The sequence below is a fragment of the Girardinichthys multiradiatus genome, chromosome 19, assembly GCF_021462225.1.
Source record: "Girardinichthys multiradiatus isolate DD_20200921_A chromosome 19, DD_fGirMul_XY1, whole genome shotgun sequence".
In the NCBI taxonomy this organism is placed as follows: domain Eukaryota; kingdom Metazoa; phylum Chordata; class Actinopteri; order Cyprinodontiformes; family Goodeidae; genus Girardinichthys; species Girardinichthys multiradiatus.
The window spans coordinates 25240036-25262849 of NC_061811.1; the positions used below are offsets into that span (position 1 = coordinate 25240036).

Genomic DNA, 22814 nt, shown 5'->3' on the forward strand with positions numbered 1-22814 from the left:
CTAAGCAAATGTAACCCAGTCAGTTTGTTATTCACGGCATCCAGGAGAGTGTGAAAACGTTGCAGGCCTGTTAGATGAATAGGAGTTGAAACCCCATAGGAAAACATTGAGAGCGTTGCAATTCAATCGTCCACTCCCCGACCTCCATTAAACGCAGCCAAACCCGTCAGTCCGAAGCGGCTAGCTCACTTAGCTCAGCTCAAAACTCGTCATGACTACTTGCGTCTGTCTCCTCTGGTCCCGCCCCTCTCGCGGCAACCAAGCTCCTCTAACTTCTTCCGAACTTTGTCCTCTCCCGTGCTTTTGTCTCGTCTTCTCTTCCTCAAGTCTGGTTTTTTCACCTCCCTTCCTGTCCGCTCCTCTTCCTCTCCGTTTTTTTCTCTCGAGCCCTCCTCTCTCTGTCCTCTTCCAATCTTGAGTCACGCCCTTGACGGACTGTCTCAGTGACCAATAAAAGGGCAAAACCAAATAAAATACCCAGGGCATCTTACGTCACACCAATACTTTTCAATCGCACTATTTACATAAAATAATGCTCTTAGGTGATTTACCAATTATACAGTCTTAATTACTAAGTAAGACAATTACTTAATAGCTTACCTTTACCCTTTATATTATTTAAATATTAAAGTAAAGGAAAATACTGGTGTATCAGTTTCAAAACAAGAATATGAAAAGTTATCACCAATGTTATGCATTAGTAAATGAACGTTTACTTTTAATAATTTTTTAGTCTTGTCTTGACCTATGTAAGATTTCTATTAACCTCAACATAGTCATTACAGTAACCTCGGTGTAACACTGGGCTACATATGGTAAGATTTTAAATTGTTGTCTATTGTTGCTCCTCAACTGGTGAATCATCTATGCCCTGCACTATAAAAATGCTCCTTTACTGCCTGCCCTTTAAACTCATCCTAAAACCTATTTGTATTCTTTGGCTTTTAGACTCAGTGAGACTTAGTTTGACTTTATTTATTTTAATTGGCTTCATTGCATTTAATTTTTATTCTTATGTTGTACTTTTAGATATTGTTTTTCTTTCAGTGTAGGTTTTATTATGCAGTTGTACTTTGTTTAAGATGTGGTTGTATTAAAGTGCTTTATAAATAAAGTTATTATGGTATAGCATTGTTGTGTCCTAAAGTTCCAAGTTGAAGAGACAAATAGAAGACCCCTTTCCTCTGTTGAATGTTAAATGTATACTTCAGAACCGACAGCCTCTGGAAGATCAGGAGGTGGCTCTGCCCTGTGTGCAAAACAGCTTTACCTATTAATTTACATCCACAGCTTTGTGCAAAACCACACAGACTGTTGTTCTGTGTCACACCCCCTTTCTCTAGACCCACTAATATTAATAAACATCTTCCTCTCCGCTTCTTTACACTCAAACAATCTGCTACTTTTGGTCATTTTTCATCCAGCACATGATTCATTATGGAAGCAACATGCCCCATCACACAAACTAAGTCCATAAACATGTTTAGCGAATCCCATGAGCCTCACATATATGTGTGCGTGTGTGTGTGTGTGTGTTTTCTTGCTATGCTTGGTTTTTATAATGCAAAGGATCTGGAGAGCAGTGTGGGAGTCAAGCGATAAGCCTGGTGTCACTGGTATCGAATCATTCTCCATGTTCCTTATCGTCTTGGGGCTAAGAGGCTTGAATGAACTGTGTGGAACGGGATGAAGACAGGGAGGGAATGAAGGCAGCAGGGTGAATGGCTTAGATTTGAAAGGCAATGAGAAAATGGAAGGAATGGAGATGAGAGATGTAAGAAGGAGGACCAGAGATTTAAGGGTCTGTTGCACTAAAAGCGTATAAGAAACTGGAGCCGAGTCCCATGCCCCGTTTCACCACAACACCCACACTGCACTCACCCACCTCATGTAAGAGGATCCCCCAAACCTATTGCAACTTCTCACTGCAAATGTGTGAGAGTGTAGATGTATGTGTGTATGGTTATCAAGGGAGCAAAGGATGGGTGGTAATTGAATAATGACAGTCATCCCTCTGATGGATTACCTGTCATTCCACTATCTTCGCCCCCTCCATCACTGTCATTTCTCTCTTCTTTGTGACACAACCTCTGGTCAAATGGCATCCTGTCCAGGGCGTCCCTGGTGCCAAAGTAAATAAAGACATTTGCAAAGTCACACAAGGTTTTCATTTTGCTTGTATGCTTCTGAATGGACATATAATGCAGATTTAGTTCCTAACTTTGACCTGTCAGAGGTGTAGCCAGTTTTAGAACAAAAGAATGATGTTGGAGTCACTTTCTGTGTGTTTGATATGATATTAAATCATGCTGTTAATTCAAATAATTGGCTAAATATTGGGGGTGTAACCGAACCTACTTACATGGGTACATGATTATGTTAAATAATGGGAATTAAAGTTGGAAAGTTAGGATTAGTTAAATTATTTGTGATTGCCAAATATCAGAATAATGAGAATTTATACGGGCTTGTTTTATGACTTTCTTCAAATTCAACATTTTACATACTCTAAGATTATTCCTTTACAAAATTTGTGAAAGCTTGAAAGATGATGATGTCGGGGCTTTGTAATCTTTTGATACATTACTTCACAATTTTTTAGTCAACACCTACACCTCTGGGTGTATTTTCTGGATGTGGGAATGTTCAGCTGTTCAGGAATATCCCAGAGATTGTCATGACCCTGAGGCATTTGGAGTGTGATTTTCTGGTGTCTGTATGTATTTTGACTATTTCTTTGCTGTTTGTTTGGCACCAGAGGTTTACTCTGTGCTAATTATTGTTTTCTTTGGTGTTTGCCTTATTAGTTTATTCTTTTGTGTTTTCGTCCTACTAGTGTTCTTGGTACATTTAGAGTTATTACCTGTTGGATTTCTGTTACTTCCTTGGGTGTCTTTGTTTTTTTCTGTTCAAGCTCTATCCTTCCTAATTAGTCTCCCTCCTTCTGCTACTCTGCCTGCGTTCTCCTCAGCTGCTCCTTTTTTCAGTCGATTAGCTCATCTGATTTAATTGTCATTTCTCCACCCTGACTCAGTATATAAGATGACTGGTTCCCATTGTTCTCTACTGGATTCTCCTGTTGCCTGCATGTTTCCCATCGCTCTGTTTTTCCCTGCCTGTTTCCACTTGATCGGTTCATGTGCTTTTTCCTTTCATGCAAACAGTACAAATTTTATTAATGTATTGATTGAAGATTCCTCAATTCATCGCTCTGCCTCTGGTTGTGCCTGCATTTAATTTCTTTCTAAAACCAATCCTGATAGAGATAAACATGTTTCAATGCAAAATGAGTGAATTGACCCAGAATATTTTGTATTTTTTCATGATTACAATGTTATTGTTGGAATTTATTTTGTTACAATTGTGCAAACTGCTGTTAAAAGCTTCTAGCCCCTTTAATTTCTCAGATTTTTTAGATTGTTGCATGAAAAAATTCCCACTTATTACCACTCCTAAACTATTCTTAGAAAGAACTTGGACTGCACTGAGACTGTTTTGTCTGTGATTTTATTGTTGCATTACAGCCGAAAAGGGAGCCGCAGGATATCCAAGGAGAGTGATTGCAGTATTTTGCTGCAGTGTAGTTCAATCTACAGTATCTGGTCGTTCCTAAATGGTTCCCTCCATCATGTGAAGGCTTTCTCTATAGGATTAATATTGTAAATGAGGTGAAGCCCTGCCAGAAGGGATATTGGGTCTGTAAAAAGTGGTCTGTTTCTTTGCCGGGACCACTGATGATAATGGTTGGTCCCTGATTTACCAGCTTAAACCTGAGTGTGTGATAAAGCAAAAGGGATCATTTGTTTTCAGGCAAATCAGGATTGTTTTGACAGCCACAGCAGTCGACACAAAACAAAGAGAGAATTATTTTTTTCATCATCATTTAATTGATTGAAAAAGGGAAGTTTGCAGCTCTACTCATTCAGGCACAGAGGATGTATTTACATTAAGTCTTGTTTGAAGCAGTAGTAACAAAAAGCACCAGTGGTACAAACCCAAGTTGAATATGGATGTAAGCGAAACACAAATGGCTACATTTAAAGGCATTAGATTTTTCTTTCAAAACAGAGCTCCTTGGAAAATATGCAACTGGGCCAGCTGCAGATGCTTCATGCAAGGAGTGTTCAAAAAGCACAGTCTGATGAAAATAACGTCATCCAGTTTATATCTGAACTGGCTGAAGTGTGGGAAACAAGACGTAACTAAAAAAGCTGAAATTTACAAACCAGTTCAGGCAGGCACTAAGACGTGATAAGTTATTTAATTTTTAGTTGGACAACCTGACTGATTATAACCTGACAGAATTATAAATGATCACCATAAATGACTAATATTTGGTGGCAAGCCCAACCTACAGTATAATACTGTAAGTTGCTCCTGCTGCCTATTCGCACTAACATTCTGCTATAGAGAGCCACTAAAAAGTATTCATACCTCTTAAACTTTTCCTAATTTTATGATGCAGTGACAAAGTTCAATCTATTTTATTTCTATTTTTTAAGTTGAAGACAATAAAGATAAAAAATGTGTGGCAGCAGTTTCTGTATCTGATACCCCTTAATAAAACACGATGCAACCAATTTACTTCATAAGTCACCTAATCGTTTGATAATTAATTAATTACAGAACACTGTATAAATACAGTGTTCTGCAATGGTTTAGAGGTTGTTTTCTTGTCAGATACCTAAATTGAACTTTTTGGCCTACATGTAAAACAATATGTGCTGCAAAACCAACACTGCACATGTCACATTGCCATCTCTGCTGTGAAACATGGTAGTGGCAGCATTATAATGTGGGGATGCTATTCTCCAGCAGGGAGAGGAAAGCTCATCACAGTCGAAAGGTGAATGGATGGTGCCAGTGGTGGTTGTTGCATGAATGTCGCCCTCAGCGAGCAACGATGTAAAAAACATTGTGAAATTTCAGAATGTCAGAGATTGGCCTTCTAGCAGGAAAATTACCCTGAACACAGATGCATTTCATCCAGTCTGACTACACTTTAGCTATTTTGCAAAGAAGAATGGACTGAAATTTAATTTTTTTAAGTGGCAGAGACATATCCAGCTCTAGTTGCAGCAAATTATTATTTTACAAAGTCTTGACTTAGAGAAGCTGAATACAAATGCTCACTTTCCACTTCACAAATAGAAAATACTTGTTCTGGTCTTATTCTTATAATCCCAATAAAATAGATTGAAGTTTGTGTTCGTAACTTTGTCAGATTGTGGAAAAGTTCAAAGGGTTTTGAATAATTTTGCAAGGCATTGTACTCTTGGACCAAAAAACAAAGGAGGCAAACTTTAAGAGTAAGTCTGAGGAAATCCAGGTGATGAAAAGTGATAGAAAATGTATTAAAGTCAAGAATCCCTCAGTTGTCACTGGAGGTGCAGCAAGCCTCAATGTCCTTCCTCCAAGCCGGGCAGTGTTACAATACACAGTGTGCTGGCACGGTGCAGCCTACCATGCCAGACGTGAGAAAGCACTGATCCAAAGCGGTGAGCTACACAAGCCATGGGAGAGAAGCAACCCTATCAAAAGAAACACATCGGCACACTCACACATATTTCCTCTGTCACACACCAGCGATATAAAATATACCAGACTGCCAATTAGGGCAATAATGGCTGTGGGAAAGCATGTATACTTCTCTCAAACACAAACACACACACTCACACATGTGCAGACACACACTGTTACAGTAACTGAGACTCCTAATGTCAACGTTAATAGCACCCAGTTGTTCAGTGCCAGAGACGGACCCTGTTAGAAGGAGGTGGGAGGGTGGTGGTGCTGAAGCTTAGACTAAAGAGGATTAAATTTCCCAACAGACAGACGATTGGAACAGTTAGCAGGACGCTTTTGTGGTGTTCAGATGATTTCTAAACGACACATTCAGTTATTGCCATTTCAAACATTGATTGAACAAAAGGGGGAGAGATTGTCTTTAATTAACACAGGAACCACAACTGTTTTTTCTACACTATGATCATATATTTCTATGCAATAACTTCATATTTTTTACTCTGTCTCCCATCATGTTTTATGGATTTTAGCTGATCAGCTGCTCTTGGCATTGTCCTTTCCTCGCAGCAGCTGCATTGGACAACACATCAAGCTGGTGGAGGGCAATGATAACATAAGAGGGATGACTGGTGGAATGTAGGAAGAAAACAAATGTAAAATGCAGAGCAACAGAAAACAAAAGAAAATGATGGCGAAGCAGAGGGACACAGATGGCAGGGCGGGAAGGAAGAACACTAGCATGGAGACACCAGGATGGGGTCGAAGTTGATGCGCTGGATATCTTTCCTCTCTTCCATCAGCAGAAGCCTGTTTGTAGAAAAGAGCTGTAATGAGAGCAGCTGCAGTGGATATATACACACACACACACACACACACACACACACACACAAAGCAGAAAACACTTATACAGCCACTTAGCCGCCCACTCCTCATAAGCAAACCCACATAAACCCGATTGTCCACACAGGTGAATAGGTGGACATCATCACTCTTACCCTCACATTCGAAGGCCTGCAGTATGGTGGTGTAACTGGGGCCCAGCCAAGAGGTGTAACTACCCAGAACTCTCTGCAGGTGGTGGGTGGCGTCGTTGAACAGCAGATCGGATTGGCCGTAGCCTGCCGAGCTGAACAGGCTGAAACCCTCTGTGGCGTTGCCAAACACATTCTGTTGGAGAGACAGTGTGTGACAGCACTTAATGCATGAGGGCATGCATGGATGTGCGTTGGCGTGTTCTGGGAACATGTGTGGCGCTGAGATTGAGGGCATGTGCAGCTGGAGGAACAGCGCAGGACATATCAGTCTTGCACACACTCTTGCAAAGAAAGGAGGAGGAATGAAGGTTCCCAGCTCCTATCGTCACAGTGAACTGTGCAGATACACAATCTTCACTCTGGATATAAAATAGTGATGAACACATACTTACTGGCCACTTTATTAGTGAAACCTTGCTATTAATAAATTCTCCAGGCCATGCATTTAACAAGGTGTTGGAAATATTTTACTGAGGTTTTACTCCACACTGATCTGATAGCATCGAACTGCTGCAGATTTGTGGACTGCACGTTGTAGAGGCCATTGGAGTAACAATAAACTCTGAATTTTGTTCAAAAAACTGGTCAGAGATGATTTGAGCTTTGTGATATGGTGCTCTATCCTGCAGAAAGAAGCCATCAGAAGATGGGTACACTGTGGTCATTAAGAGATGGGCATGGTCACAAACAATACTGTGGCTATGGTGTTTAAATGATGCTCAGTGTTATCCCACCACCATCAGCTGTCGATACAAGGCAGGTTGGATTCATGGATTCATGTTGTTTACACCAGATACTGAACCTACCACCTGCATGGCACAGATAAAATCAGGACTCATTGGACCCGACAATATTTTTATCCGTGTTATTGTCTAATTCCTGGGAGTCTGGGCAAATGGTGACCTCATTTTAATGTTTTTAAATGACCAACGTGGCAACTGTTGTGATCTTTCGCTACTGTATAAGGTTCCCCAAGTTGTTTGTTCAGAGATGGTTATTTGAGTTACTGTTGTCTTTCTATCATCTCAAACCAGTCTCTTCTGACCTCAACAAGGCATTTGGCAGCTGCCCCTAATGAGACCGTTTTACTTTTTCTGCCAATTTGCGTAAAGCCAATACATTTTTGTGTGAAATACCCAGCAGATCAAATATACTGAGATACTGAGATTACCCCAGTCTGGCAGCATGTGGAGGTTCCTCCAGCTATTTCACAGTGTTAGTATTTTATGTTTCTTTACACAGTTTATCTGTTTGAGTGTACTTTTTTGTATTATCATTTTAGGATGTTTGCTAATATGGGTGCACACATTTGGTAAACACCCTATGTCTGTGCAGATTATTAAATGTTTATTTCTTTTGCTGAGGTTGAAGGAACTAGCTGGGGAGAGCAAATATGATGCAATACCAGGAAGTGGAGGAATCCATCAGGCTGCTGGAAATGGGGGACTTTACTCTGGAGAAGCTGTCAAACTCTTAATGCTCCACTGTTTAAAAGAGATTTTGGTGTTAGGATGTCTTGGTTTTCATATTTGTGTTGTAGTTGTAATTTGTAGGTTTGAATTAGTTGTTTAGATTTATTTATTGTTTTAGTTTTCTCTCCCCTCCCCTTTTTGTTGCTTGAAGGCTAGCCTGTGTGTATAAATTCTTGTGTGTTCATTGTGAGAAGTCAGTTCTTGTTTGTTATCCTTAGTTAAGTTTGTCTTAGTTGATATTTTCTTTTGGGCCCATTTTTCTGGATTTTGAGTGGTTTTGATGGATTTTGTTTTACATTTTTTGGGAAAAATTAATGGAGGATATTTTTTGTCTACCTTTGTCCTTCGCCTTACTGCTTGGCCTCTGACATACCAACACGTACAAAGCCACTTAAATCCATTCTCTTCCCGATTCTGATGCTCTGTTTTAACTTCAGCAAGTTGTCTATATTACATAGATGCCAAAATGCATTAAGTTGCTGCCATGTGATTGGCTAATTGAACAGAAGTACCCAATAAAGTGGCAGGTGAGTGCCTGTGGGGGCATAACACAAACTAAAACAGATAGCTGATGCATTCTACCTGTAAACGCTCCAGGTATTTCCAGACGCGGCACTTATCCTCTATGCGCACCACCACGCCGTTGGCAGGGACAGCTGACAGGTGGCATTGCAGATACTCATCCAGACCTGCCTCTGTCCCATCTGGACACAGCAGCTTGAGGTCCTCCAGCTCCAAGTCCAAGGCCCAGGATTCCTGGTTCCTACCTGGCCCAAAGGGTAAACAAGACTGAATTTTGTTTTTTAAAAGATGGAAATATTGGTTAATGAACATATTTCTAACATTTACAGTGAAAAATGGTACATCTCTTTGATCAAGAATCACTTGTTGTGAGTGGAATATTTCCCATTTGCTATATTAGACCTAAAACCTTTTAACCTTTCTATATCCAAACAGATTTTTATGTGAAAAGAGGTAGACTACCTTGAGTTTTCCTTAGACATTAGCCTACCCCTTCTGTGCTCTCATGACCTCCTTTAATCGGTGCCACTCTGGACCTTTCTAAAGCATATGATGCAGCAAGCTTCGTTAAACAGCTGCAGTGTTCAGAGAGCCAGTGCCAAGCTGCTCCTTCTCGTCTGTACCAGCAGAGTCTGTGCAGCATGACTGTGATAATGATCACCATTAATTTTGGATGTTGCCCAAAGCAAAGGAGCAGATGCAGCAAGCTGAGAATTAGGATGCTATTGTTGGACAGAAAAACGCCTGGACATCTGTTTGCTATGATATCATTTATTTTTTTGCTTAATTCCTGTTTTTCATCATTCTTTCTGTCTTTATAAATCTGACAGGGAGACATACCGGTGTGCCTCACTGAATTTCAGTGAAATTTGTTCATTTATCCTGGATCGCACACAGTTTCGAAAGGCAGAAATATTTTGTGCCACAATGACATCTTGTGTCTCGACTGGGAACTGCAGTCTCTGTTGTGTTCAGGCAAATGGAGCAACAGCAGTATTTAATCACCATTTATGTATTCAGGAACATTCAGAAGATTTTTTTGCTCTTACCATCTAAATTGTCAAAGACCGTTGTGTGTTTGACAAACGCAACATCGCCGAGGTTTTCAGCAACACACCTGAGAGAAAAAAACAGTTAAACCCATTTAATCTATAAAAGAATCTATAGAATCATATGACCAGACTTTGCAAAGAATTAATGTATTTTATACTGGCACATTCTCCCCTCAGACAAAGACTATTTCAAATAAACAAATAACCCATTGTGATAGAGAATCAGCAGATTCCAGATATTCCACCACCAAGTGGAAAACATTTTTTCATTATTTGCACCTTTAACAATCGTTTTGAATTAAATGTGAGTGGTTTAACTTAAGTTAAATGTAGTTTCTGGGAATTTATAATTAGTAATGCATGAATTATTGTTTTCCTGGAGTATTAAAATGACCTGACACAGAGGCTCACCTCTTTTAGCCACTGGTCACAGGGCTCACCACCAAATGCAATTCAGCAGGGATGGTAGCAGAGGTAAAAAAAAAAAAAAAAAACACATCTCCAAAGCTCACTATTCAAGACCTGCAGCAAAGAGACACATCCTGATGTTCCAAATGCTGGTCTGGACTTGATGCTAGAAGAACAGGCTTTTCTGTCCTACCATCACAAACATAAAGAGGTGGAGATTGTTTAACTCTTCTAGGACACTACTTGAAACCATGTGCTTTGGTCTGATGAGACAAACATTGAGCTTATTGGCTACAAGCACTCCAGCTGGGTTTGGCCTAAATTTATAAAACACCAACTCTTGCTAACTGTAAAGTATGGTGCAGGATCTGTGATGATATGGGCTTGTTTTTCTCTTTCAGTGTGCTGGGAACCTTGTCATCATAAGCTCTCTGAAATGCCATGATATTTTAGGTAAAACTCTAATAAACTCTACCAGCAAACCATTGGGTCTTTTGTCAAGAAAATTATCCAAAACATATAAAGAAATCTGGATGATCTAACTGTGTCCAACCTTTATTCTCACATTTTTTTCAAGCCAAATTCACTAAAATTATAAGTAATTGTGGGCCACAAAATATGGATTGCTCTTTGAAAACACTTGCTGTATTTTTCAAAGTTTCATGAACCAGTGTGCTATTGAGCAATGTTGCTTGATGGGGTGGGACTACTTAATATGAATTTACTTGTTAATTACTTACTAGAAAATTTGTACCACTCTAGAACTGCGATCAGGGGCACAAAATTATTCCAAGGGCCACAAATTGTCCATACTTTGGAGATCCCTAAACTAAAGAAATTGTTCAAGGATGAATGGTCAAAGATCCCTTCTTTTGTAAGCTTTAGCCTTGTGAAAGTATGACAGTAGTTTTTGTAGTAGTAGTAATTGTGACACTGATAATATTTGGAAGTGGTGTGATGTAAAGTGTCTTGAAATGTAGGAGGATACAGTTAAATAACTAATGACTCAATCTTTGCAATTATCTCATTCTTTGCTTTTGATTTATATCGGCTGTTTTTGTTTTTCTACTCAGATATCTTTGCATTGTCCTGTTGTAATGCATGTAATGTAGTGATGCATTGTTTCTATTATAAAAACACAGGAAACAGCGGCACTCATCCTCAGAGGAAAAGTACTTGTATGTAAAAGGTTTGTACAAAGCCTTACTGGGTAAACTTTATTAATATCTGAGCACGTCTAATTTCTAATGGTGTGCCTCCTTGAGGAAAACTATTTATTTCATAGCAAGCAGGTTTTTCCAGGTTGTAGTGGATCTATTGGAGACAGATTTATCGAATGCCCCATCTCTGGGTGTTGTTATTGTGTTATTCCTGGAGGTATTGGTGAAGGAGTCGTACCTCAGGGCTCCTGCCTCTCCGTAATGTCTCTCCCTGTAGTTGTTGGCACAGATGTGTCTGTCATTCTCGTCTCCTATACAGGCCTCGCATAGGTTCTTTGGGTTGTTGCCTCTGGGATCATGCAGAGGGTCCTGAACGCCAGGTACGCAGCTGTAACCAAAGAAGTTCCCCACCGCTGGCAGGAGAAATGGAGAACAAGTCAGATGAAATCAGAAACTTATTTTGACATATTTTGTTTTTGCGTCTTTAGATTTTTTTATTTATGTAGATGTAAACTAATCAATATTTTACTAAAGCAATGGCATATTTAAAAAATAGCCTTAAAAACACTTTCCTGGAATGTTATGTTATTATGGTAAATGGCTAAAGTCCAAAATTTTTATAAAAAGACACAATGAAAGCAAGGATTTTTGTAATTAAATCTTTCTATCTGTTCTTTCAGTGTGTTCTTCAGTGTTCCATCCCATTCCCACATTTCCACATCCCACTTCCATTCCTTCACCTCTCTGCTTCCCCCACTTCCTGCCTCTGTACCTCTCAAATACCTTCCACGCATTAATGTACATCAACACACACCAGCGCACAGACGTCACACTTGGCTTCACCTTTGGGGAAATTGCACTGCTCTCCTACGCTGATTTGGGATGTGTTAACCAAGTAGCCGATGGGAACCGTCCATCCCACTGTGGTGCGGATGCCAGGGTGACAGGAGCTGCGCTCATGCATCTCCAGCAAGGACAAGTCTGAAGAGGAGCGCCGGGCCATTGCCACCACGAAGTACCTGATTCCATCTGAAATAAGATGGTGGGACACAAAACAGAAAAACAAAATTCAGAAATGCACTGATCAATAAGGCGGAGATTATAATCTGACAATGTTTGCTAAATCAGTGGTTGACAGATAATTAGATTTTTTTCCTTCCATTTATTACGTGTATAAAAATTAAGAGCAAATACCATTTTTTATCTTTAAATACATCAACTAACAGATTATATGCACTTTGTTCAGTTGAATATTAATTAGATACATTTTAGGGACCTATTTTTGAATAAAGGAGCATAACTTGGATGTTCGTAATATTCTGTTGGATTTATAAGTACTACCTCCATCAAGTAATCTGCAGCCCATTTTTGCCTTTTACTTCCAAAGTGCTTAGAATAAAAGAAATCGAACCAGCCAAACTTGAAATCAATGTAGGTCGGGAAAAGCCTGATCAGTGCATCTCTGACAAATGTACTTGTAGGAGACACACTAATTTTGACAGGTTTGGCTAAAATCCCTTGTGTGCGAGGTGAAGCATAGCTGCAACATGTTGCTTACCGACTCCATTGTGAGACTCTCCTGCTGCGAGCTCCAAACCATGGCAGAGACCCGCAGCGTAGATATCATCCGCAAACATTGAAGCTGCATCTGCCGTTCCATTCTGAAAAAATTCAATTAATAATTAACTGCAAAAAAAATTAAAAAGTAATTTTCATTTAGAATTGGTATCTTGTCTGGCAGAGGTAAATGCCCAGTTGTTTAAATAAAATGCATCAAATAACCAAAACACGAACAAAAAAAACAATAATCCTGAAAAACCTATAGAGCAAAAAGTGCTCTCACTAAATAAAAATGATACGACATTTTAGCATACTTGCAATTAATTAGACTAATCATCATTACAGAGAGCAGAAATGACGTCTGTCCTACATAGTGGAGACCAACCTGTGGCTCAAGGTGCTTCTCTGCAGAATCTTCAGAGCATGAAGTGGATGGGAGATATTCATGAGGATCAAATTCACTTTTGAGAGCATTCTCACCTTTTTTCAAGGATGTTTGCAGATTATTGTACTTAAAGTCTGCTGTTTCAGAACAACTAAATATGTTCTAGTTAAATGGAAAGTTTAGAAAAACAGAACAGAAATTGTTTTTAACGTGCTTTGTGTTCTAAAGTGGAAAAAGTACTATTCTACTTCATTAGTTAGATTTTTTTAAATCTACTTTTTAATCCTTAAAACACATTTAAAATGTAAGCATAGCATAAATAAGTAATAATTATACCAGCGATGTACTTTAATGTATCTTCATCTCATTTCAATTTAAATAAATTTTAGCTTTAGTGGTTATTCACCAAGATACTTTAAATACTTTATTACTTCAAACATATTTACAGTGAAGCAATAAAATGTATTATCAGCACAGTAAAGCACAATCACAAACATCTGCATGTGTAGCTCTTTGGATACTGTAAACGTGCTTGAAAACAGTCCTAAACAGGTTCATCGCGGTAATGCATAATCTGTTTTTAGAATAGACATTAATAGTGTGCTGAAACAGTGTACCAGAAGTGACATTTCAATGCAATTTCAAATTACTGAAACTAATTCACTGATTTTATGACGATGGGACAGCAGCCACAATATAAGACGTTTCTCAAGACCGAACATTTTCATGCAGTCAATGTTTGCAACTTTTTGACGCAACCAATAATTTAACAAGAAAGGCTCTGACTTAATGTCTGTGTGTTCTTATATAACTGTCATGCATTTATTCAATTATATCTGGCTAATAGTTTTAAAGGCATTAATGAGTATAATATAAAACCTGTTTTTTAAAGGTGATGCAAGTATTATGCTGAGAAATGAAACGTATACCTAAAATTACCTTTAAAATGTGATTTCAGTATACTGAAACTTTAGCATATTGAAATCTATATTTAAAATGTATGATTTTGTTGTGTTGAAATCAATAATTATGAGAGTCCCTTTTTAAAATATACAGAAATATCCATCCATTGTCTATACCCGCTTATACTTGTAGGGTGACAAGGAGGCTGGTGCTTTTCTCTAGCTGCCATTGGGTGAGAGGTGGGGTACAACCCAAGTTGTCAGTCCATCACATGGCAACACAGAGACACAGGACAGGTAACCATACACACAAACACCCATACACACCCTAAGGGGTGTATGGAAAGACCAATTAACCTAACATGCATGTTTTTGGACTGTTTGAGGAAGCTTGAGTACCCAGAGAGAATGCCCACATGGATGAGGAGAAACTCCACGTAGAAAGAGCCCGGGCTAGGATTTGAACCCAGGTCCATCTTGCTGCAAGGCAACAGTGCTAAAAACTGTGCCACAAAACAAGTCCAAACTGGATATAATCAGTTAAATATACATAGATTTAATAGAATAAGTTATGGTAAGCTTATATTTTAGACACATTTCTATATAGTAAATTCTTTTGATAAAACAATATATTGGCAATGCTGAAAATTATAATGCAATTTTAATAAATGCATCACAGTGTTATTTTTTACAAGGTTGTGAAAGGTGAAAATTAACTAAAAAGAGCACAGCCAAAATAGTTTTTTTTATATTTTTCACCTGGTTAAAGTTAGAAAGATATTTAAAACACAGCTATCCTATTTTCCATCTTTGTATACCTTGATTTTCTCCATGCAGTCTCTGGTGTTCAGGCCACGGACACAAAACAGCGATCCCCTCACATTCTTGACCGTAGCATTGCCGGCTAAATCCAGGCACTTCTGCTCCTCGGCATCCGATAGTACACACCAGGAGACTAATAATAATAAGATTTTTCCACGTTAGAGGAATATCACATGAAAATGTATTCCTGTAAACTTTTTATTTCCTGGAAACAAATGTTCCATGTAAGCCTTCGACTGGTGTACCTGTAGTTTTTGGATTGGAGACACAGCTGACACTCAGAAGAGGCAGAAAAAGTAGGAAAGCTACAGCAAATCTTCTCTCCATGTCGACTCTGCTCTGAAACCGGCTTCAAAATGATTCTGTAATTCAGCAGAGATGAGGATCAGGTGGAATTCATTAGATGAAAAAAACTAATTCAGCCCCCTACCTCTCAAATAACCTTAACACAGAGAGAGAGGAGGTATAAAGTAGGGGAATGAGGCAGGTAGATTGAATGTAGAAAGAAGAAAACATCACATTATTCCTCCATCCTTGACTCTTAAGTTGAGGTCCTCAATAGATAATCCTTTCCTCCATCTCATGATAGCGGTGTAGTATTTCTCCCTCCAATTATCCACTGAGATTTAAGCCCCATGAAGAGGATTTTGGTGGACTCGTGAGCTCGCAGCAGCTCAGGTCACCTGGCACAGAGTCTCCAGCAGGGGTCTTTAATTAAAAAAAGCAGGGGACAATGTGTCTCTGTGCTGGAGCAGTTGTTCGTGGAGAATAGATATGGGCTGGGTCTTGCTCCGACTCACCGGAGTCTAAAGCCCCAAGAAAGCAAGAACAGACAGCGTCGGTCGTTGTTTGTGGGCAGCAGACCCAGTGAATGGAATACATTTCACCTACTGGACACAATTATACAATTTTCTGCTTTACACACATCTAATAACATTCAGACACACATAAAAACTCATGAGCATTTGTCCAAAAGACCACTTAGACAAACAGGATTTATAGAAATCTGTTTAAACCTGTAAATATAAAAACTACATGTTCAGGGCCAATTTGTAGTTGGAGTTTAAATTTTGTGCAGCTTTAGAGAGCTTTTTGCTGTAGCTACAGCTGCACGTCTGCACATCTAGCAACTTAGACGTTTGCCAATCCTTTTTTGCAAAATAACTTCAGTCCTGGTGTAATAAATAAAGAGAATCTGTGAGCAGCGGTTTTTTGAGCCTTGTCACACATTCTTAATTTGAGTTAGACCTGAACTTTGACAGAGCCATTTTGAAACATGAATTTGTACTCATATTCATACTCGTCGTCTTCCACTTATCCGCGACTGGGTCACAGGGGCAGCAGTCTCAGCAGAGATGGCCAGACTTCCGTCTCCCCAGACACCTCCTTCAGCTACTCTAGGTGAAGCCCGAGGCAATCCCAGGCGAGCTGAGAGACATAGTTCCTCCAGCTTGTCCTGGTCCGTCCCCTGGGCCTTCTCCTAGTGGGACGTACCTTGTGCTTTCACACAATTTCTTTGTAATTGTTCTAGGTCTCAGGGTTTTCTGTCAAACCCCTCTCGATCACCAGGAGTCAAAGAATTCTGAAGCCCTTTCTAATGTATTTTCAGTGACAGTTTAAGCAGGAATCCATGAGTGACAACATTTTTTCCATCATTCTCTCTTTTACTGAAAATGAAGTAGAGCTATGAAAATCTCCACGATCGGGGCGGGGGACGTCTGTTGCCCATGGTTCTAAACTTGTTCAGATACCATGTATGGTTTTCGTACAGCGCCAATTTGTTTGGACCCCTTTTAGAACGCTAAGGTATGCAGCCTCAGTGGGAGACAAGAGGAGCTGCTCACAGACACGCATGTGCTGCCAGTTGAGGGGCCATCAACATAACAACAAAACTCTGCCTCTGCTGACAGAGGAGAAGGCCTCAGCTTGGCCCTTCAAGGTCGAACTGACAGATCCTGTACAGATTAACACACTCCTACAGTTTAAGGCACCATTACAGCAAAAGGAGGATTCATCCTGTTCCTAAATACCTAAGGAGCAGCTGTGAAAAAAAAAACATGCTTTCAATCTAAGTGTACCAGCTGCTGTTTAAAATCAGAGCTATTGTAATATACTTGTCAGATAATTAATATATAAGCTGTTCCAAGTGGGTCTACAAAGTTTCAGTCATTGTGACTTTCAAAATAAATGCTTACATTTGCCATAGTTACTATTTATATTTAAAGCTGATTAAAAGAGTACACTAGGAATTCAGCAAATGAAGCAGAAAATGAGACAAAACATACTCTACAAAATAATAGCCTTCTTATTTCAGACAACACATAATTGAAGCAATGGGCTTAACACTACTACTTGAACTCAACCAGTGTTTGAAACAGTACTTTGTTGGTCCTTCAAAATTAGGCTTACTGAAAATTTCAAACTAAAAGCTTAACTCGAAACGCCAATAAAATTTGCTATTGATTTTTTAAGCTGATAATAGGGTACACAATGATTTTAAAATAGCAAGTAGGTTGCATATTACTGATGGACCTAAACCAGTCCTTTAAAGACAACCATGCTGGACTTTCAAAATAGGACCATAACATACTCTCAATTAGACTCAATTAGTGATAGAAAATAGGTCTTAATTATCATTTCAAAATGAAGCTTACTGATATTTTCAAAATAAATGCCTCAACAAGTTACTGTTTGCATTTTAAGCAGATTACGGAATACAATGTGATTTAAGCATAGTTCTCACACTTTTTTACAAATCTTACACTTAGACCAATGCAACTGGTAAAACAAGAACAAGGTAGATCTTTGCACACTGGGACTACCTCAGCCACAGAACCTTTGGCCCTGGTCCAAGAAGCACGCACCAAGAGACAGGCCCTGTCTAAATTTATTCTGAAATTTTCTAGTTGTTTATAATACATTCTGCCTATTTCTGCCTATTTCTGCTACTTACTCTCATCTGTTATCAGCCACTCTCAGGAGCAGTCACCCAGCACTTGCGTTTTCATGCCCCCTTCCATTGACTCTTATTTACTTCCATTGATTTCTATTCACTTTCAACCCTTTCTATGGCCTAACCCTGACCCTACCCTTAAAGCTAACCATTACCAGTACATACCTAACTCTAAGTGTCACCTGAACTTAATTCACACCTTAGTGCTATACCTAACCCCTAGCAAAACAGAAAGCGAGGGCCATGAAAATCTCCTCAATTTACAACAAATGGTCCTCACTTTGATGGTGCAATACGCAAAATGGTCCTCATTCAGCCGCAAAAACGGGGGCACACACACACAAACACACTAACCCAGTAAGTTTAATTTACATTCACACCAATGGCTCCTTATTGTTAACACACATGGTACTTTCACAGTGAAAGGAATAAATGGGTTTCCAGGGTTATTCTCATCAGCATGATTCTGCCACACCAATATTTCACTATGCTGTGTTTAAAGTTATGTGCAGTTAGATTTCCACCAAACATAGCACTTTGTATGCGGGTCATAAGGTTCAACTTTGGTCTCATTTGACCAGATCAGCTTCCTCCGCATGTTTGACATGTCCCACTTTGTTTCAACAAAGACTTCTTTGTTGCAACTCTTCCATAAAGGCCAGAGTTGTGGACTGCCCAACTTATTGTAGTCATTTCAAAAGATGGACTGAACAGAGCTCTGTGAGTTCTGCAAAATTTGAAATATTATTTGATAAGCTTACCCTCATAGGATAAACTTTTCCACAACCTTCTCCCTGACCTTAGGGCTGTGTTCCTTGGTTTTATGATGTGTGTAATTCTCTAATGTTCTCTAACAAACCTCTGAGGCCTTCATAGAACAGCTACATTTATACTGAGATCAAATTAAATACAGGCAGACTCTGTTTACTGATTATGTGATATCTGAAAGACTGAATTCAGACTATCTGGAAGTTTGTGGTTAAGATGTGAGAAATGTGAATTTAACTTCAGCAGCATAGACATATGAAAGAAGAGGTTGTATTAGCAGCAACACTATGGTGTTCAAACAAAAGATAAGGGAAAAATTGTGCCTTTTTGACAGCCTGCTAATATTTTACTATATGTCTCCTAAAATGGAGTCTGTGAATTCAATAACGGCCCAAATCTATGAATGTTTTTTTTTACAGGAGAATGTTTTAATTACCTTTCTTCAGGTATTGCCATGGTCTTAGCATTGTATCTTTGACACCTATATTTACCTACTATTTAGTTATCAAATAAAGACAACAGACTTGGGCCATTGTTTAAAGAGTAAAAACTCAACATTAAAGGACAAAATGTGTCTTAATTTCTCAGAATCACTTTATTTGAAAAGCGTGCATGAATAGAAAACTCCCTAATTTGCATCTCCATACTTGCTGAGATTACACATCTCATCACAGGGGATTGGTTTCTATTTTCCATAAAAATGTTCTTCTGCTTCATGTCTTTACCTTTTGGACCTTATTACACCTTATTTTCACCTTCACTAATATCAGAAATACCAGTAGAAGTGGTCCAATTCCAGGAGCTGTTACGATCTCACTCCATATATGCATTAAAAATGAACTTCCTTGTATGAGACTTCCTTGCACACAATGTAATTTAAATAAGTGGCATAACATTATGACCTCTGACAGGTAACATGAAAGACACTGATTATCATGACACATCTGGCATTCAGCAAGGACGATCTGGACTTTTGTCCTGAAATGGATGTCTTAAAGTAGGATCAAAAGGAAATGTTAGAATTTAGGTGACATACTAAAAAATGGTGAGATAGTTAAGCTCCACATCCACAGCTGTTTTCTTTCCTTCTCCTGTTCTACAGTGCTCCTGTAAGGGATGGACAAAGCTTCATAATAGATCTGGAGAGCTATGTCCTTTCACATTTACTGACAGTAGGGATGCGTAAAAAGCCTTGAAATAAATTAACGATTTATGGTAATGGTATAATTGCACCCTGAAAAAAATATAAATATCCTTTAGTTTAAGTATTTATCAGAGGAAATCTGTGGTGAACCCGCCGGCTTTCTGATTACATTTGGGTTTTGAGATGAGCTTGGAAGTAGGTTGATTTATTGTCTGCTGAATCACTTCTGTGTTGATTTGGCCATTTGTTTTAAATCATTATCCTGCCGTCTCCGACCACAGCCAACCGTTTTCAGTTTACAGTGGATCCAGAAAATAGTCATACCTTTTCATGTTTCACAGACTTTGTGACATTAAAAAATTTGTCTGAAACTGACCTGAGAACAGTTACAGGTCCTTCTCAAAATATTAGCATATTGTGATAAAGTTCATTATTTTCCATAATGTAATGATGAAAATTTAACATTCATATATTTTACATTCATTGCACACTAACTGAAATATTTCAGGTATTTTATTGTCTTAATACGGATGATTTTGGCATACAGCTCATGAAAACCCAAAATTCCTATCTCACAAAATTAGCATATCATTAAAAGGGTCTCTAAACGAGCTATGAACCTAATCATCTGAATCAACGAGTTAACTCTAAACACCTGCAAAAGATTCCTGAGGCCTTTAAAACTCCCAGCCTGGTTCATCACTCAAAACCCCAATCATGGGTAAGACTGCCGACCTGACTGCTGTCCAGAAGGCCACTATTGACACCCTCAAGCAAGAGGGTAAGACACAGAAAGATATTTCTGAACGAATAGGCTGTTCCCAGAGTGCTGTATCAAGGCACCTCAGTGGGAAGTCTGTGGGAAGGAAAAAGTGTGGCAGAAAACGCTGCACAACGAGAAGAGGTGACCGGACCCTGAGGAAGATTGTGGAGAAGGGCTGATTCCAGACCTTGGGGGACCTGCGGAAGCAGTGGACTGAGTCTGGAGTAGAAACATCCAGAGCCACCGTGCACAGGCGTGTGCAGGAAATGGGCTACAGGTGCCGCATTCCCCAGGTCAAGCCACTTTTGAACCAGAAACAGCGGCAGAAGCGCCTGACCTGGGCTACATAGAAGCAGCACTGGACTGTTTTTCGGATGAAAGCAAATTCTGCATGTCATTCGGAAATCAAGGTGCCAGAGTCTGGAGGAAGACTGGGGAGAAGGAAATGCCAAAATGCCAGAAGTCCAGTGTCAAGTACCCACAGTCAGTGATGGTCTGGGGTGCCGTGTCAGCTGCTGGTGTTGGTCCATTGTGTTTTATCAAGGGCAGGGTCAATGCAGCTAGCTATCAGGAGATTTTGGAGCACTTCATGCTTCCATCTGCTGAAAAGCTTTATGGAGATGAAGATTTCATTTTTCAGCACGACCTGGCACCTGCTCACAGTGCCAAAACCACTGGTAAATGGTTTACTGACCATGGTATCACTGTGCTCAATTGGCCTGCCAACTCTCCTGACCTGAACCCCATAGAGAATCTGTGGGATATTGTGAAGAGAACGTTGAGAGACTCAAGACCCAACACTCTGGATGAGCTAAAGGCCGCTATCGAAGCATCCTGGGCCTCCATAAGACCTCAGCAGTGTCACAGGCTGATTGCCTCCATGCCACGCCGCATTGAAGCAGTCATTTCTGCAAAAGGATTCCTGACCAAGTATTGAGTGCATAACTGTACATGATTATTTGAAGGTTGACGTTTTTTGTATTAAAAATACTTTTCTTTTATTGGTCGGATGAAATATGCTAATTTTGTGAGATAGGAATTTTGGGTTTTCATGAGCTGTATGCCAAAATCATCCGTATTAAGACAATAAAAGACCTGAAATATTTCAGTTAGTGTGCAATGAATCTAAAATGTATGAATGTTAAATTTTCATCATTACATTATGGAAAATAATGAACTTTATCACAATATGCTAATATTTTGAGAAGGACCTGTATATTTCCCTGATGACAAAGCGAAAACATGATTTCTAACGTTTCTGTTAATTGATTAAAAAATGTAAAGATTGAAAAATAACAGCTACATTAGGTGTTCACACCCTTTGCTATAGCACTCAAAATAGAGCTGCTGATTTCCACTGATCATCCTTGAGATGCTTCTTCAACTCATTTTGAGTCCACCTGCTAAACTCAATGGATTGAACAAGATTTGGAATGGAAGGCACTTGTCTGTTTAAAGTCTGATAATTGACGATGCACATCAGAGGAGATTTTAATTCAATTCAATATAATTCAATTTAATTCAATTCAGTTTTATTTATATAGCGCCAATTCACAACACATGTCATCTCAAGGCACTTCACAAAGGGTTTGGAATGGTGTGGGGTTGTTGGAGTGGTTAAAATAAACTACTGAGTGTTAGAGTTTGGCCATTTTAGAATGGGCTATGTGTAGGGGTACTAATTATCTGTAGACCTTTGAGACTGGATTGTTTAAAAGTGCAAATCCACCAGTTGGGTCTTAATGGTAGAGTGTCCGAGCAGACGTGGTAGCTGGCTTGAATTTTGCAGAAACATAATTTAGAGATTGCCAGACCATGAAAAACAAAATGTTCTGATTTGATGACCCCAGAGTAGCCCTTTTTGGCCTGAACTCTAAGCGTCATATAAGTAGAAAAACAAGTAGTACTCATGGCTACCACCATTCCTACTGTGAAGTATGAGAAGAGGTGGTGGCAGCATCATGCTGTGGTTGCAGGTTGCAGATCTGACTGAGAAGTTGATCTTTGATCTGAAAAACAACCATCCCAAAGTGTCCACCCAACCAGAGGTCTCCTTGCAAACAGAGGGGTCCATGCTAACAAAGACCTCCATGCCACCAGGGGTCACCATGCAAACACAGGGGCAGCAAACTGGGCTTCACAAAAACACAGATGTTACTGCAGTTAATAACGAACACAGAAGACAGCATAATAACAGAGGCACCCAGACTATCCAAACCCAGGCTATGCAAACCCAGACTATCCAAAGCCAGGCTATGCAAACCCAGACTATCCAAAGCCAGGCTATGCTAACCCAGGCCTCTATACAAACTCAGATCTCTGTGCAAACTCACAATTTTGTAG

The 22814-nt window shown here is 39.4% G+C and overlaps 1 protein-coding gene across 1 annotated transcript; it reads right to left on the reverse strand.

Moving 5' to 3' along the window:
* Positions 1-3864: 3864 nt before the first annotated feature.
* LOC124855604 (otolith matrix protein) lies at positions 3865-15238 on the reverse strand. The gene is made up of 9 exons (XM_047345575.1): positions 15089-15238; positions 14840-14976; positions 12733-12835; positions 12018-12203; positions 11413-11587; positions 9604-9671; positions 8615-8799; positions 6522-6693; positions 3865-6333 (listed from the first exon to the last, which is right to left on the reverse strand). Exons 1-9 carry the CDS (start codon positions 15168-15170, stop codon positions 6323-6325), a joined length of 1119 nt encoding a protein of 372 aa, XP_047201531.1. The 5' UTR covers positions 15171-15238; the 3' UTR covers positions 3865-6322.
* Between the last annotated feature and the right edge of the window lie 7576 nt (positions 15239-22814).

Bases quoted from the DNA above. Each gene is read 5' to 3' on its own strand.
- LOC124855604 (XM_047345575.1), bottom strand. From the start codon at position 15,170: ATGGAGAGAAGATTTGCTGTAGCTTTCCTACTTTTTCTGCCTCTTCTG. The intron at 11,588-12,017 runs GTGAAGCCAAGT...TTCTCCTGCCAG, and splicing joins GCAGTGCAATTTCCCCAAAG to CGGTGGGGAACTTCTTTGGT. The intron at 8,800-9,603 runs GTAAGAGCAAAA...CCTTTGGGCCAG, and splicing joins GGTCTTTGACAATTTAGATG to GTAGGAACCAGGAATCCTGG.